The sequence below is a fragment of the Oncorhynchus keta genome, chromosome 34 (assembly GCF_023373465.1).
Source record: "Oncorhynchus keta strain PuntledgeMale-10-30-2019 chromosome 34, Oket_V2, whole genome shotgun sequence".
NCBI lineage: Eukaryota > Metazoa > Chordata > Actinopteri > Salmoniformes > Salmonidae > Oncorhynchus > Oncorhynchus keta.
This window is the reverse complement of record NC_068454.1, coordinates 26213663-26226909: the sequence shown is the minus strand read 5'-3', so window position 1 is coordinate 26226909 and position 13247 is coordinate 26213663. Positions and strand designations below refer to the sequence as shown.

General features: G+C 42.0%; 2 protein-coding genes across 8 annotated transcripts in view; both read right to left on the bottom strand.

Annotated features, from left to right (window-relative positions):
* LOC127915074 (neurofilament heavy polypeptide-like) overlaps positions 1 to 6783 on the bottom strand; it is a 78154-nt gene extending 71371 nt beyond the window's left edge. For 2 of the 7 annotated variants that reach the window (XM_052493545.1, XM_052493551.1), the window contains exon 1: positions 6007 to 6725. In XM_052493545.1, coding sequence (XP_052349505.1) covers positions 6007 to 6303 — 297 coding nt within the window. In that variant the 5' untranslated portion in view covers positions 6304 to 6725. Of the gene's footprint in view, positions 1 to 5185; positions 5241 to 6006; positions 6726 to 6768 lie in introns of those variants that run through there. The other 5 variants (XM_052493549.1, XM_052493550.1, XM_052493555.1 and 2 more) reach the window with 5 other exon arrangements.
* A 1849-nt stretch (positions 6784 to 8632) lies between these two features.
* Positions 8633 to 13247, bottom strand: part of LOC127914892 (neurofilament heavy polypeptide-like) — a 9591-nt gene continuing 4976 nt past the window's right edge. Inside the window, exons 2-5 of the mRNA XM_052492641.1 lie at positions 12255 to 12475; positions 11434 to 11488; positions 11130 to 11241; positions 8633 to 10508 (exon numbers count right to left, since the gene is read on the bottom strand). Coding sequence (XP_052348601.1) covers positions 10235 to 10508; positions 11130 to 11241; positions 11434 to 11488; positions 12255 to 12475 — 662 coding nt within the window. The 3' untranslated portion in view covers positions 8633 to 10234. The remainder of the gene's footprint in view (positions 10509 to 11129; positions 11242 to 11433; positions 11489 to 12254; positions 12476 to 13247) is intronic.

Genomic DNA, 13247 nt, shown 5'->3' with positions numbered 1-13247 from the left:
GATTCAATACAAGTTTGCAAACAGGAGACACCTCTCATACAGAAGCCAAGAAAAGTGTCTAACTCGCCTTCTCCAAGTAGACCTAATATTCCAGTCTTACAGCACCAATGTTCCATCAACATCAGCCTGGGAGGTTTGTACGGAGTTCCATCAAAAGACAGTGACTTTGCAAGCTGCTACAGAATGACAGTGTTCAAAAGGTCATCAATACAATAAGATACAGAGTATCAGTGTCCTCGATCCTTGTACATCAGTCTTGCTTCAATCACTTCATTATTAGTTTTAATACATAACATACAGCACCGAGCCTATTGACTATCAACCCTTACACACGAGTGTCACAAAGAGAACACTGCAAATCATGTTTATTACAAAAAGGGAAACATACATCTCAATGTATTTTCTCTTCCAAAAAGAATTGTCATAAATGTTTATTTGCATATATATGATGTATATAAACAAGTGCTTGACTTGGGCAGAAGCTCACCAGAGCTGAGTACGGGCACCTCAAATGTTCTATACCTGCACACAAAATGATTAACGGTACTTATTTCAGTCCAAGTATTGTACTGATATAAACTCTATGCTGTTTATACACTCTCACAACTTTACATTTTATGAAACAGTGAAACAAGTAGCAGCAACAAGGAGGTAAATCATGACTGATTCCCCCACTGCAAATACACATCTTCTTATTCCAAACCAGTGTTCTTCAATATTCCATTGGGTATTCTATCCTGCCATTTGGTCTATGTATTTACATAGGCCACATGGTTACAGTAATAAGTCAGTAAGGTATGTAATTTTGCCCTCTTTTCATATGGTAACAACCCTGGTTTATAAGGGTGGATATCAACAATGCCACTTGAGCATGTTTTGTGTGGCATAGTAGATGGCTAGCTGGGCTTCGGGCCAGAAGGTTGAGAAGACATGCTTCCTGTCTGTTTCATTACAATTTAGTGTGAGCTATTCGTAATGGGTTCATCCACCCCAGAAATAAAAATGATGAAATCCCTGTCAATTTGGTGAAAGCCTATGTTCTATCAGTGGGTAAAATATAACAATTCTCCATGATTTAACTTCTAAGTGATCAGTCTGTGAAGTCAGGAAATCATAAAGGAACGGGTCATACATGGTTCTGTCATTGGAGATAACACACTATCACATTTCATACCGGTTATAAAACAATTAACTGCACTCCAGATCGCCAAATCAGCCAAAAGATGGTATGGGCAGACTTGTCTAGAACACATCCATCCGTGTATATCGTCATGACAACGTATATTTCGCGTAGATGTGCTCAATCGAAACAGTGTACCAAATTGTTCAACAGTTTCTTCTTTAAGTACCATCTCGTAATGCGCCCTGTGATACTTCACATGCTGATATTGGCTTTGGTAGTATTGTGTGTAGCTACGTTTGCTAACTAGCAATTTAGCTAGCTAGCGAGTCCAGCGATAGCATTGCATTGTGGGTTTTGCAGCGATTTTCATATGTTGCTACCAACCACGTTATAATGACAACGTGAAACATTTGTTTATCAAAAAACATTATTTTCACATATCCTATTAGTGTTTTTTTAACATTGTTTAACACTGTCAATCATAATAATTAGTGGTCCTGGGTGGATTATCCCTTGAAGAATGTCTGTGAGTCATAATGACATTACTACCCTGCTGTAAGGTTAATGGCGGGAGCGACCCAACCGCATTCTGAAAATGACAATGCCTTTCGCAGGTGACGAAAATCTAATCCTGCCCTGTCAAAAAAATATGAAGTTGCATTGAATGGCACCTTATTTAGTATCCACTTGGTCTGTTCTGTGAAATAGCCTACATTATTGTAATGACCTGACTAGATCATAAATGAACAATTGTCCAGACAGAGGCTTGAGTTTACGAATTGACGGTTTATTACACCAACTTTACACAGGCTACTGTTTGGGCCATAGCACACGCCAAATAGATGACAGATAACCCACAAGCCAATCGTGACCTTCTCTTGTGAAACCCAGACGTAAGAGAGAGAGAACAAAGGCTGAACCTGGTCTTAACTTCCAATGCTCCACCCCCTGCCCAACCCCCTCCACGCCACTCCGCCAACCACCAGGATGCCCGGCATCAGAACATTCCAGGCATTCCGTGATTGTCAGATAGCAGGTTGATTGACAGGTCGGACCCCGCGAACACCGGGTACTGGTCAGTACAACACAACCAACCACCTCCTAGCCTAACACATAACACACAGCTGTCTGTGCGGGTCGCTACATTATATTATACTGGTGGTACCCCGCTCTAACGGGTGGTAAATGATTGAAAATGTATATTTAGATGAAATGCCATTCTCGTTGCTGCGTGTGTAGGTGGTGCATGTTTTGATAGGCCTAACCCATGTTATCCATATCTATAGTATTAAAAAACAGCAATTTACAACATAAATATAATTACTATTGTAATGCATAATGTCACCGTATCTTTGGTCCGCCAAAAACTTTTGACCACTAATGGGTGCATGGAATTGTTGTTTCTGTCTCATTAACATATTTTGAGACGTGCCTTGTAAGAGCTCTATTTGTTGCATCCGTGAGTGAGAATGCTGTACCAATTTAAGTCCAATGTGGTTGGTAGAGTGTATCATTAATTTTACAATGTGTAAGGGACGGAATTGGAATGACAGCTCATCTGAAACCTTAAATTTGGTTGAGTGGTTTGATATGTGTCGAACTGCTATGCTTTATCTTGGCCAGGTCGCAGTTGCAAATGAGAACTTGTTCTCAACTAGTTTACCTGGTTAAATAAAGGTGAAATAAAATAAATAAAATGTAATTTCTGTTTCTTTTGCACTGTAGTTACTGCCAGTTTGGAAATGTTTCTTAGGCTTCTAGAAGTGTGCCAAAATGACACATTGACAATGCCCACAACCTAATCTCTTGTGGACAGACTAAATGACATAAATTGTGTTTTTTTAAATTAGATTTTCGTTTCTGGGTTGCCAAGATTACCCACAAACAAAATACATATATATGACTGTGCATCATGAATGAAAGACTACACACTATTAATGTTATTCTGAGAGAATTTTAGCCGTTTAGCGCTTTGGAGCAGGGTCGGCTTCAGCTTGTGCAGTGACCTCTTCAGCTTTAAACAGCGGCTGCTTCAGCTTTTACAGATGCAGGTTCACCTTGTACAGCGGCCTATTCAGCTTTTACAGGGGCCGCTTCAGCTTTTACAGGGGCCGCTTCAGCTTTTACAGGGGCCGCTTCAGCTTTTACAAGGGCCGCTTCAGCTTTTACAGGGGCCGCTTCAGCTTTTAGAGGGGCAGCTTCAGCTTTTACAGGGGCCGCTTCAGCTTTTACAGGGGCCACTTCAGCTTTTACAGGGGCCGCTTCAGCTTTTACAGGGGCCGCTTCAGCTTTTACAGGGGCCGCTTCAGCTTTTGCTGCTCCTTCTTTGGGTGGACATAATTTCCTGGAGAAAACAAGAGGTTTTGTGTCCTCCTCCCAGAGCGCTAAGAACCTTGGCGTGATCCTGGACAACACCCTGACGTTCTCAACTAACATCAAGGCGGTGTCCCGTTCCTGTAGGTTCATGCTCTACAACATCCGCAGAGTACGACCCTGCCTCACACAGGAAGCGGCGCAGGTCCTAATCCAGGCACTTGTCATCTCCCGTCTTGATTACTGCAACTCGCTGTTGGCTGGGCTCCCTGCCTGTGCCATTAAACCCTACAACTCATCCAGAACGCCGCAGCCCGTCTGGTGTTCAACCTTCCCAAGTTCTCTCCACGTCACCCCGCTCCTCCGCTCTCTCCACTGGCTTCCAGTTGAAGCTCGCATCCGCTACAAGACCATGGTGCTCGCCTACGGAGCTGTGAGGGGAACGGCACCTCAGTACCTCCAGGCTCTGATCAGGCCCTACACCCAAACAAGGGCACTGCGTTCATCCACCTCTGGCCTGCTCGCCTCCCTACCACTGAGGAAGTACAGTTCCGCTCAGCCCAGTCAAAACTGTTCGCTGCTCTGGCCCCCCAATGGTGGAACAAACTCCCTCACGACGCCAGGACAGCGGAGTCAATCACCACCTTCCGGAGACACCTGAAACCCCACCTCTTCAAGGAATACCTAGGATAGGGTAAGTAAGGGTAGGTAATCCTTCTCCCCCCAACAAGATTTAGATGCAAGTGGCTGTTCCACTGGTTGTCATAAGGTGTATGCACCAATTTGTAAGTCGCTCTGGATAAGAGCGTCTGCTAAATGACTTAAATGTAAATGTAATGTAATGTTTTATTATCATCATGAACTTTGTTTGATGTTTCACCTGTGCTGTGAGTAGACTTTTACAGTTCTATTTTTGACTGGAATGAATTCCAAAAATTACTGAAGTTGGAGACTTATATTTCCCTCACTATCTTTAAACATCAGCTATCTGAGCAGCTAACCGATCTGCTGCAGCTGTACATAGCCCATCTGTAAATAGCCCATGCAATCTACCTACCTCATCCCCATATTGTTTTTATTTACTTTTCTGCTCTTTTGCACATCAGTATTTCGACTTGCACATCATCATCTGCACATCTGTCACTCCAGTGTTCATTTGCTAAATTGTAATTATTTCGCTACTATGGCCTATTCATTGCCTTACCTAATCACGCCATTTGCACACACTGTATATAGACTTTTTCTTTCTATTGTGTTATTGACTGTACTCTTGTTTATTTCATGTGTAACTCTGGGTTGTTGTTTGTGTCACTCTGCTTTGCTTTTTCTTGGCCAAGTCGCAGTTGTAAATGAGAACTTGTTCTCAACTGGCCTACCTGGTTGAATAAAGGTTAAATAAAAATAAATAAAACTATTCTTCCCCAAGGTAATACAAATCTGCTACTTACGCTGTATCTGTTGAGTCCTTTACAAAACCACACACTTTGCTCCTCTGCTCCAACTGCTGTTTGAGTGTGGTGATCTCCCAGTCCAAGCCTCCTTTTCAGTTTTGAACGTCACTGAGGAGAACAGACAAGGAGAGGTGATCAGAAGAGAAGAGCAGAGAAGAGAAACAAATAGAAACCTCTTCAGAAATGCACCCAGAGAGAGATGCACTACGTTACAGTGGCTGACATGTTACCAAATTTCCCCACCTTGTGGCACAAGTGGCTACAAGAATAACAACTCTACTAGAAAAGACTCACATACCTTCAATATCACTCTGCTCCTTTTGTATGGGTGCAAGTACTTCCTCCTTTTGTTTCTTTGTGCCAAAGTGAGAGATAACACAAATATAGGTAAAGGGGAAAAATAACATTCAACGCCTACTGTTTGCTGTACATACTAAAAATCCTTATCCGAGTCCTTCAAATCCTTCTACTCAGCACATTCCACTGCGCACAGATGTCAATTCAACGTTTATTCCACATTTGTTCAACGTCATTTCATTGAAATTACGTGGATTTTTTTTTTATTCAGTCAGTGTATGTATGCCCAGTGGGTTGACAAGCACCATACACCAACATGGGTCAAATGTTAAATACTTTCAATTGCTTTTTTGATTGCTCTGGTTTAGTGCACCCTGTTCCAAGCTACACAGCCCAAAGCCATTGTCATCACTGTTCAATGCTTGGGCGTTGCACTTTGGGACTATTCCATTGGATCCATTGTACCAGGAAAACGAAATCAAGAACAGCTCCATTACTTGACATACCTGTATGTTCAGTATTCGACCCAGGTCTGTCTAGTGAAGGGCAGCCCTGTACCTGGAGAGCTACTGTCCTCCAGATTTTCGCTCCAACCCTAATTTAGCACACCTGATTTTACTTTTAGCTGCTCACCAATGCCTTATCTAGCTGAATCAGGTATGTTAGGTAAGGGTTGGACTGAAAATGAACAGGATGGTAGATCTCCATGAAGAGGGTTGGGCAGTCCTGGTCTAGTCTTTATAGTACACCAATGGTCTATATGTTCAGTATTTAACCCAGGTCTGTCTAGTATGTATAGAACAGTAATGATCTGTCTCTCACCTTCTCTGCCTGGCAGGCCTCGACCTCAGTCTTCTTCTTCCCCTCCTCTTCCGTCAGTTTCTTCACCTCTGCCTCCATCTCCTCCACATTCTTCTTCTTCGAGTCTAACTGCCCCTTCAGCAGGTTTTCCACCCACTGCCTCTCCTTGAGTTGGTTGACGCGAGCTTGCTGCATCTGATCCAGATGCAGGTTCTGCAAGGTCAGCTTGGCTTCTGTCAGGGGCTGGCCAAAGACGATCAGGGCCAGGCCCATAGAGACCAGGATTGTTAGGCCTGCTACCACCAATAAAACCCTCATGGCTGCCTCAGAGTTTGTGTGGGCGTTGGTTCTTTATGTTCTTTAAGTCTATGTATTTGTCCCTGTGTGAATGTATGTGTGTCTGCTGGACTTTTATGTGTATATACTGTATGTATATCTATATATCACCTACGTCTTTACAATATTAATTTTGTGTGGCAGAGAGCACAGTGACTAGTAAACGGTTTACCTTATTCACTGAGTCAATGATAATGTGTGGTCGTATGAGTGAGTTTCTATGACTCGTTTGTTACCATAGTCCTCCCATAGCCTACAGCATGAAGCCTGAAGCAAATATATGAACTTCTTTATATATCATTTTGTTCCTCTTCCTTTCCTCTACAGTAAATCTGAGGCTTACTGTCATTCCTGGTCCTGTATTCTTCTTCCTGAGTTGCCTTTTTTTAGTTCAAAAGATTCTTTACAATCCAAATTGAAAGCACTGTTAAAGAACACAAAACACACCTCAATCCTCAAAATCTGTGTAAAGAATGAAGAGGATGTCTTGTCCAACTCTCTAGCACCACCTCCTACCTCTCCCCACTTCCCTTTATCTGGTTGTGTGGTTGGTTATGATTATGGCATAACCGGTCTGACAGTTCCGACAGGTAGGATGGGTATAATCAAGTGGCTAAGGTGTAAGAGAGGATTGCAGGTGAACAAAAGAGCAGAGCAGTCGCGGATATAGTCAATCATAAATCACTTTGATTCAATACAAGTTTGCAAACAGGGAGACACCTCTCATACAGAAGCCAAGAAAAGTGTCTAACTCACCTTCTCCAAGTAGACCCTAATATTCCAGTCTCACAGCACCAATGTTCCATCAACATCAGCCTGGGAGGTTTGTACGGAGTTCCATCAAAAGACAGTGACTTTGCAAGCTGCTACAGAATGACAGTGTTCAAAAGGTCATCAATACAATAAGATACAGAGTATCAGTGTCCTCGATCCTTGTACATCCAGTCTTGCTTCAATCACTTCATTATTAGTTTAATACATAACATACAGCACCGAGCCTATTGACTATCAACCCTTACACAAACGAGTGTCACAAAGAGAACACTGCAAATCATGTTTATTACAAAAAAGGGGAAACATACATCTCAATGTATTTTCTCTTCCAAAAAGAATTGTCATAAATGTTTATTTGCATATATATGATGTATATAAACAAGTGCTTGACTTGGGCAGAAGCTCACCAGAGCTGAGTACGGGCACCTCAAATGTTCTATACCTGCACACAAAATGATTAACGGTACTTATTTCAGTCCAAGTATTGTACTGATATAAACTCTATGCTGTTTATACACTCTCACAACTTTACATTTTATGAAACAGTGAAACAAGTAGCAGCAACAAGGAGGTAAATCATGACTGATTCCCCACTGCAAATACACATCTTCTTATTCCAAACCAGTGTTCTTCAATATTCCATTGGGTATTCTATCCTGCCATTTGGTCTATGTATTTACATAGGCCACATGGTTACAGTAATAAGTCAGTAAGGTATGTAATTTTGCCCTCTTTTCATATGGTAACAACCCTGGTTTATAAGGGTGGATATCAACAATGCCACTTGAGCATGTTTTTGTGTGGCATAGTAGATGGCTAGCTGGGCTTCGGGCCAGAAGGTTGAGGAAGACATGCTTCCTGTCTGTTTCATTACAATTTAGTGTGAGCTATTCGTAATGGGTTCATCCACCCCAGAAATAAAAATGATGAAATCCCTGTCAATTTGGTGAAAGCCTATGTTCTATCAGTGGGTAAAATATAACAATTCTCCATGATTTAACTTCTAAGTGATCAGTCTGTGAAGTCAGGAAATCATAAAGGAACGGGTCATACATGGTTCTGTCATTGGAGATAACACACTATCACATTTCATACCGGTTATAAAACAATTAACTGCACTCCAGATCGCCAAATCAGCCAAAAGATGGTATGGGCAGACTTGTCTAGAACACATCCATCCGTGTATATCGTCATGACAACGTATATTTCGCGTAGATGTGCTCAATCGAAACAGTGTACCAAATTGTTCAACAGTTTCTTCTTTAAGTACCATCTCGTAATGCGCCCTGTGATACTTCACATGCTGATATTGGCTTTGGTAGTATTGTGTGTAGCTACGTTTGCTAACTAGCAATTTAGCTAGCTAGCGAGTCCAGCGATAGCATTGCATTGTGGGTTTTGCAGCGATTTTCATATGTTGCTACCAACCACGTTATAATGACAACGTGAAACATTTGTTTATCAAAAAAACATTATTTTCACATATCCTATTAGTGTTTTTTTTTTTTTTTTTTTTTTTTTAACATTGTTTAACACTGTCAATCATAATAATTAGTGGTCCTGGGTGGATTATCCCTTGAAGAATGTCTGTGAGTCATAATGACATTACTACCCTGCTGTAAGGTTAATGAGCGGGAGCGACCCAACCGCATTCTGAAAATGACAATGCCTTTCGCAGGTGACGAAAATCTAATCCTGCCCTGTCAAAAAAATATGAAGTTGCATTGAATGGCACCTTATTTAGTATCCACTTGGTCTGTTCTGTGAAATAGCCTACATTATTGTAATGACCTGACTAGATCATAAATGAACAATTGTCCAGACAGAGGCTTGAGTTTACGAATTGACGGTTTATTACACCAACTTTACACAGGCTACTGTTTGGGCCATAGCACACGCCAAATAGATGACAGATAACCCACAAGCCAATCGTGACCTTCTCTTGTGAAACCCAGACGTAAGAGAGAGAGAACAAAGGCTGAACCTGGTCTTAACTTCCAATGCTCCACCCCCCTGCCCAACCCCCCTCCACGCCACTCCGCCAACCACCAGGATGCCCGGCATCAGAACATTCCAGGCATTCCCGTGATTGTCAGATAGCAGGTTGATTGACAGGTCGGACCCCGCGAACACCGGGTACTGGTCAGTACAACACAACCAACCACCTCCTAGCCTAACACATAACACACAGCTGTCTGTGCGGGTCGCTACATTATATTATACTGGTGGTACCCCGCTCTAACGGGTGGTAAATGATTGAAAATGTATATTTAGATGAAATGCCATTCTCGTTGCTGCGTGTGTAGGTGGTGCATGTTTTGATAGGCCTAACCCATGTTATCCATATCTATAGTATTAAAAAACAGCAATTTACAACATAAATATAATTACTATTGTAATGCATAATGTCACCGTATCTTTGGTCCGCCAAAAACTTTTGACCACTAATGGGTGCATGGAATTGTTGTTTCTGTCTCATTAACATATTTTGAGACGTGCCTTGTAAGAGGCTCTATTTGTTGCATCCGTGAGTGAGAATGCTGTACCAATTTAAGTCCAATGTGGTTGGTAGAGTGTATCATTAATTTTACAATGTGTAAGGGACGAATTGGAATGACAGCTCATCTGAAACCTTAAATTTGGTTGAGTGGTTTGATATGTGTCGAACTGCTATGCTTTATCTTGGCCAGGTCGCAGTTGCAAATGAGAACTTGTTCTCAACTAGTTTACCTGGTTAAATAAAGGTGAAATAAAATAAATAAAATGTAATTTCTGTTTCTTTTGCACTGTAGTTACTGCCAGTTTGGAAATGTTTCTTAGGCTTCTAGAAGTGTGCCAAAATGACACATTGACAATGCCCACAACCTAATCTCTTGTGGACAGACTAAATTACATAAATTGTGTTTTTTTTTTTATTAGATTTTCGTTTCTGGGTTGCCAAGATTACCCACAAACAAAATACATATATATGACTGTGCATCATGAATGAAAGACTACACACTATTAATGTTATTCTGAGAGAATTTTAGCCGTTTAGCGCTTTGGAGCAGGGTCGGCTTCAGCTTGTGCAGTGACCTCTTCAGCTTTAAACAGCGGCTGCTTCAACTTTTACAGATGCAGGTTCACCTTGTACAGCGGCCTATTCAGCTTTTACAGGGGCCGCTTCAGCTTTTACAGGGGCCGCTTCAGCTTTTACAGGGGCCGCTTCAGCTTTTACAAGGGCCGCTTCAGCTTTTACAGGGGCCGCTTCAGCTTTTAGAGGGGCAGCTTCAGCTTTTACAGGGGCCGCTTCAGCTTTTACAGGGGCCACTTCAGCTTTTACAGGGGCCGCTTCAGCTTTTACAGGGGCCGCTTCAGCTTTTACAGGGGCCGCTTCAGCTTTTGCTGCTCCTTCTTTGGGTGGACATAATTTCCTGGAGAAAACAAGAGGTTTTATTATCATCATGAACTTTGTTTGATGTTTCACCTGTGCTGTGAGTAGACTTTTACAGTTCTATTTTTGACTGGAATGAATTCCAAAAATTACTGAAGTTGGAGACTTATATTTCCCTCACTATCTTTAAACATCAGCTATCTGAGCAGCTAACCGATCTGCTGCAGCTGTACATAGCCCATCTGTAAATAGCCCATGCAATCTACCTACCTCATCCCCATATTGTTTTTATTTACTTTTCTGCTCTTTTGCACATCAGTATTTCGACTTGCACATCATCATCTGCACATCTGTCACTCCAGTGTTCATTTGCTAAATTGTAATTATTTCGCTACTATGGCCTATTCATTGCCTTACCTAATCACGCCATTTGCACACACTGTATATAGACTTTTTCTTTCTATTGTGTTATTGACTGTACTCTTGTTTATTTCATGTGTAACTCTGGGTTGTTGTTTGTGTCACTCTGCTTTGCTTTTTCTTGGCCAAGTCGCAGTTGTAAATGAGAACTTGTTCTCAACTGGCCTACCTGGTTGAATAAAGGTTAAATAAAAATAAATAAAACTATTCTTCCCCAAGGTAATACAAATCTGCTACTTACGCTGTATCTGTTGAGTCCTTTACAAAACCACACACTTTGCTCCTCTGCTCCAACTGCTGTTTGAGTGTGGTGATCTCCCCAGTCCAAGCCTCCTTTTCAGTTTTGAACGTCACTGAGGAGAACAGACAAGGAGAGGTGATCAGAAGAGAAGAGCAGAGAAGAGAAACAAATAGAAACCTCTTCAGAAATGCACCCAGAGAGAGAGATGCACTACGTTACAGTGGCTGACATGTTACCAAATTTCCCCACCTTGTGGCACAAGTGGCTACAAGAATAACAACTCTACTAGAAAAGACTCACATACCTTCAATATCACTCTGCTCCTTTTGTATGGGTGCAAGTACTTCCTCCTTTTGTTTCTTTGTGCCAAAGTGAGAGATAACACAAATATAGGTAAAGGGGAAAAATAACATTCAACGCCTACTGTTTGCTGTACATACTAAAAATCCTTATCCGAGTCCTTCAAATCCTTCTACTCAGCACATTCCACTGCGCACAGATGTCAATTCAACGTTTATTCCACATTTGTTCAACGTCATTTCATTGAAATTACGTGGATTTTTTTTTATTCAGTCAGTGTATGTATGCCCAGTGGGTTGACAAGCACCATACACCAACATGGGTCAAATGTTAAATACTTTCAATTGCTTTTTTGATTGCTCTGGTTTAGTGCACCCTGTTCCAAGCTACACAGCCCAAAGCCATTGTCATCACTGTTCAATGCTTGGGCGTTGCACTTTTGGGACTATTCCATTGGATCCATTGTACCAGGAAAACGAAATCAAGAACAGCTCCATTACTTGACATACCTGTATGTTCAGTATTCGACCCAGGTCTGTCTAGTGAAGGGCAGCCCTGTACCTGGAGAGCTACTGTCCTCCAGATTTTCGCTCCAACCCTAATTTAGCACACCTGATTTTACTTTTAGCTGCTCACCAATGCCTTATCTAGCTGAATCAGGTATGTTAGGTAAGGGTTGGACTGAAAATGAACAGGATGGTAGATCTCCATGAAGAGGGTTGGGCAGTCCTGGTCTAGTCTTTATAGTACACCAATGGTCTATATGTTCAGTATTTAACCCAGGTCTGTCTAGTATGTATAGAACAGTAATGATCTGTCTCTCACCTTCTCTGCCTGGCAGGCCTCGACCTCAGTCTTCTTCTTCCCCTCCTCTTCCGTCAGTTTCTTCACCTCTGCCTCCATCTCCTCCACATTCTTCTTCTTCGAGTCTAACTGCCCCTTCAGCAGGTTTTCCACCCACTGCCTCTCCTTGAGTTGGTTGACTGAGCTTGCTGCATCTGATCCAGATGCAGGTTCTGCAAGGTCAGCTTGGCTTCTGTCAGGGGCTGGCCAAAGACGATCAGGGCCAGGCCCATAGAGACCAGGATTGTTAGGCCTGCTACCACCAATAAAACCCTCATGGCTGCCTCAGAGTTTGTGTGGGCGTTGGTTCTTTATGTTCTTTAAGTCTATGTATTTGTCCCTGTGTGAATGTATGTGTGTCTGCTGGACTTTTATGTGTATATACTGTATGTATATCTATATATCACCTACGTCTTTACAATATTAATTTTGTGTGGCAGAGAGCAAAGTGACTATTAAACGGTTTACCTTATTCACTGAGTCAATGATAATGTGTGGTCGTATGAGTGAGTTTCTATGACTCGTTTGTTACCATAGTCCTCCCATAGCCTACAGCATGAAGCCTGATGCAAATATATGAACTTCTTTATATATCATTTTGTTCCTCTTCCTTTCCTCTACAGTAAATCTGAGGCTTACTGTCATTCCTGGTCCTGTATTCTTCTTCCTGAGTTGCCTTTTTTTTAGTTCAAAAAATGCTTCACAATCCAAATTGAAAGCACTGTTAAAGAACACAAAACACACCTCAATCCTCAAAATCTGTGTAAAGAATGAAGATGATGTCTTGTCCAACTCTCTAGCACCACCTCCTACCTCTCCCCACCTCCCTTTATCCGGTTGTGTGGTTGGGTATGATTATGGCATAACCGGTCTGACAGTTCCGAAGGTCGGATGGGTCTAATCACGTGGCTAAGGTGTAAGAGAGGATTTCAGGTGAACAAAAGAGCAGAGCAGTCGCGGATATAGTCAATCATA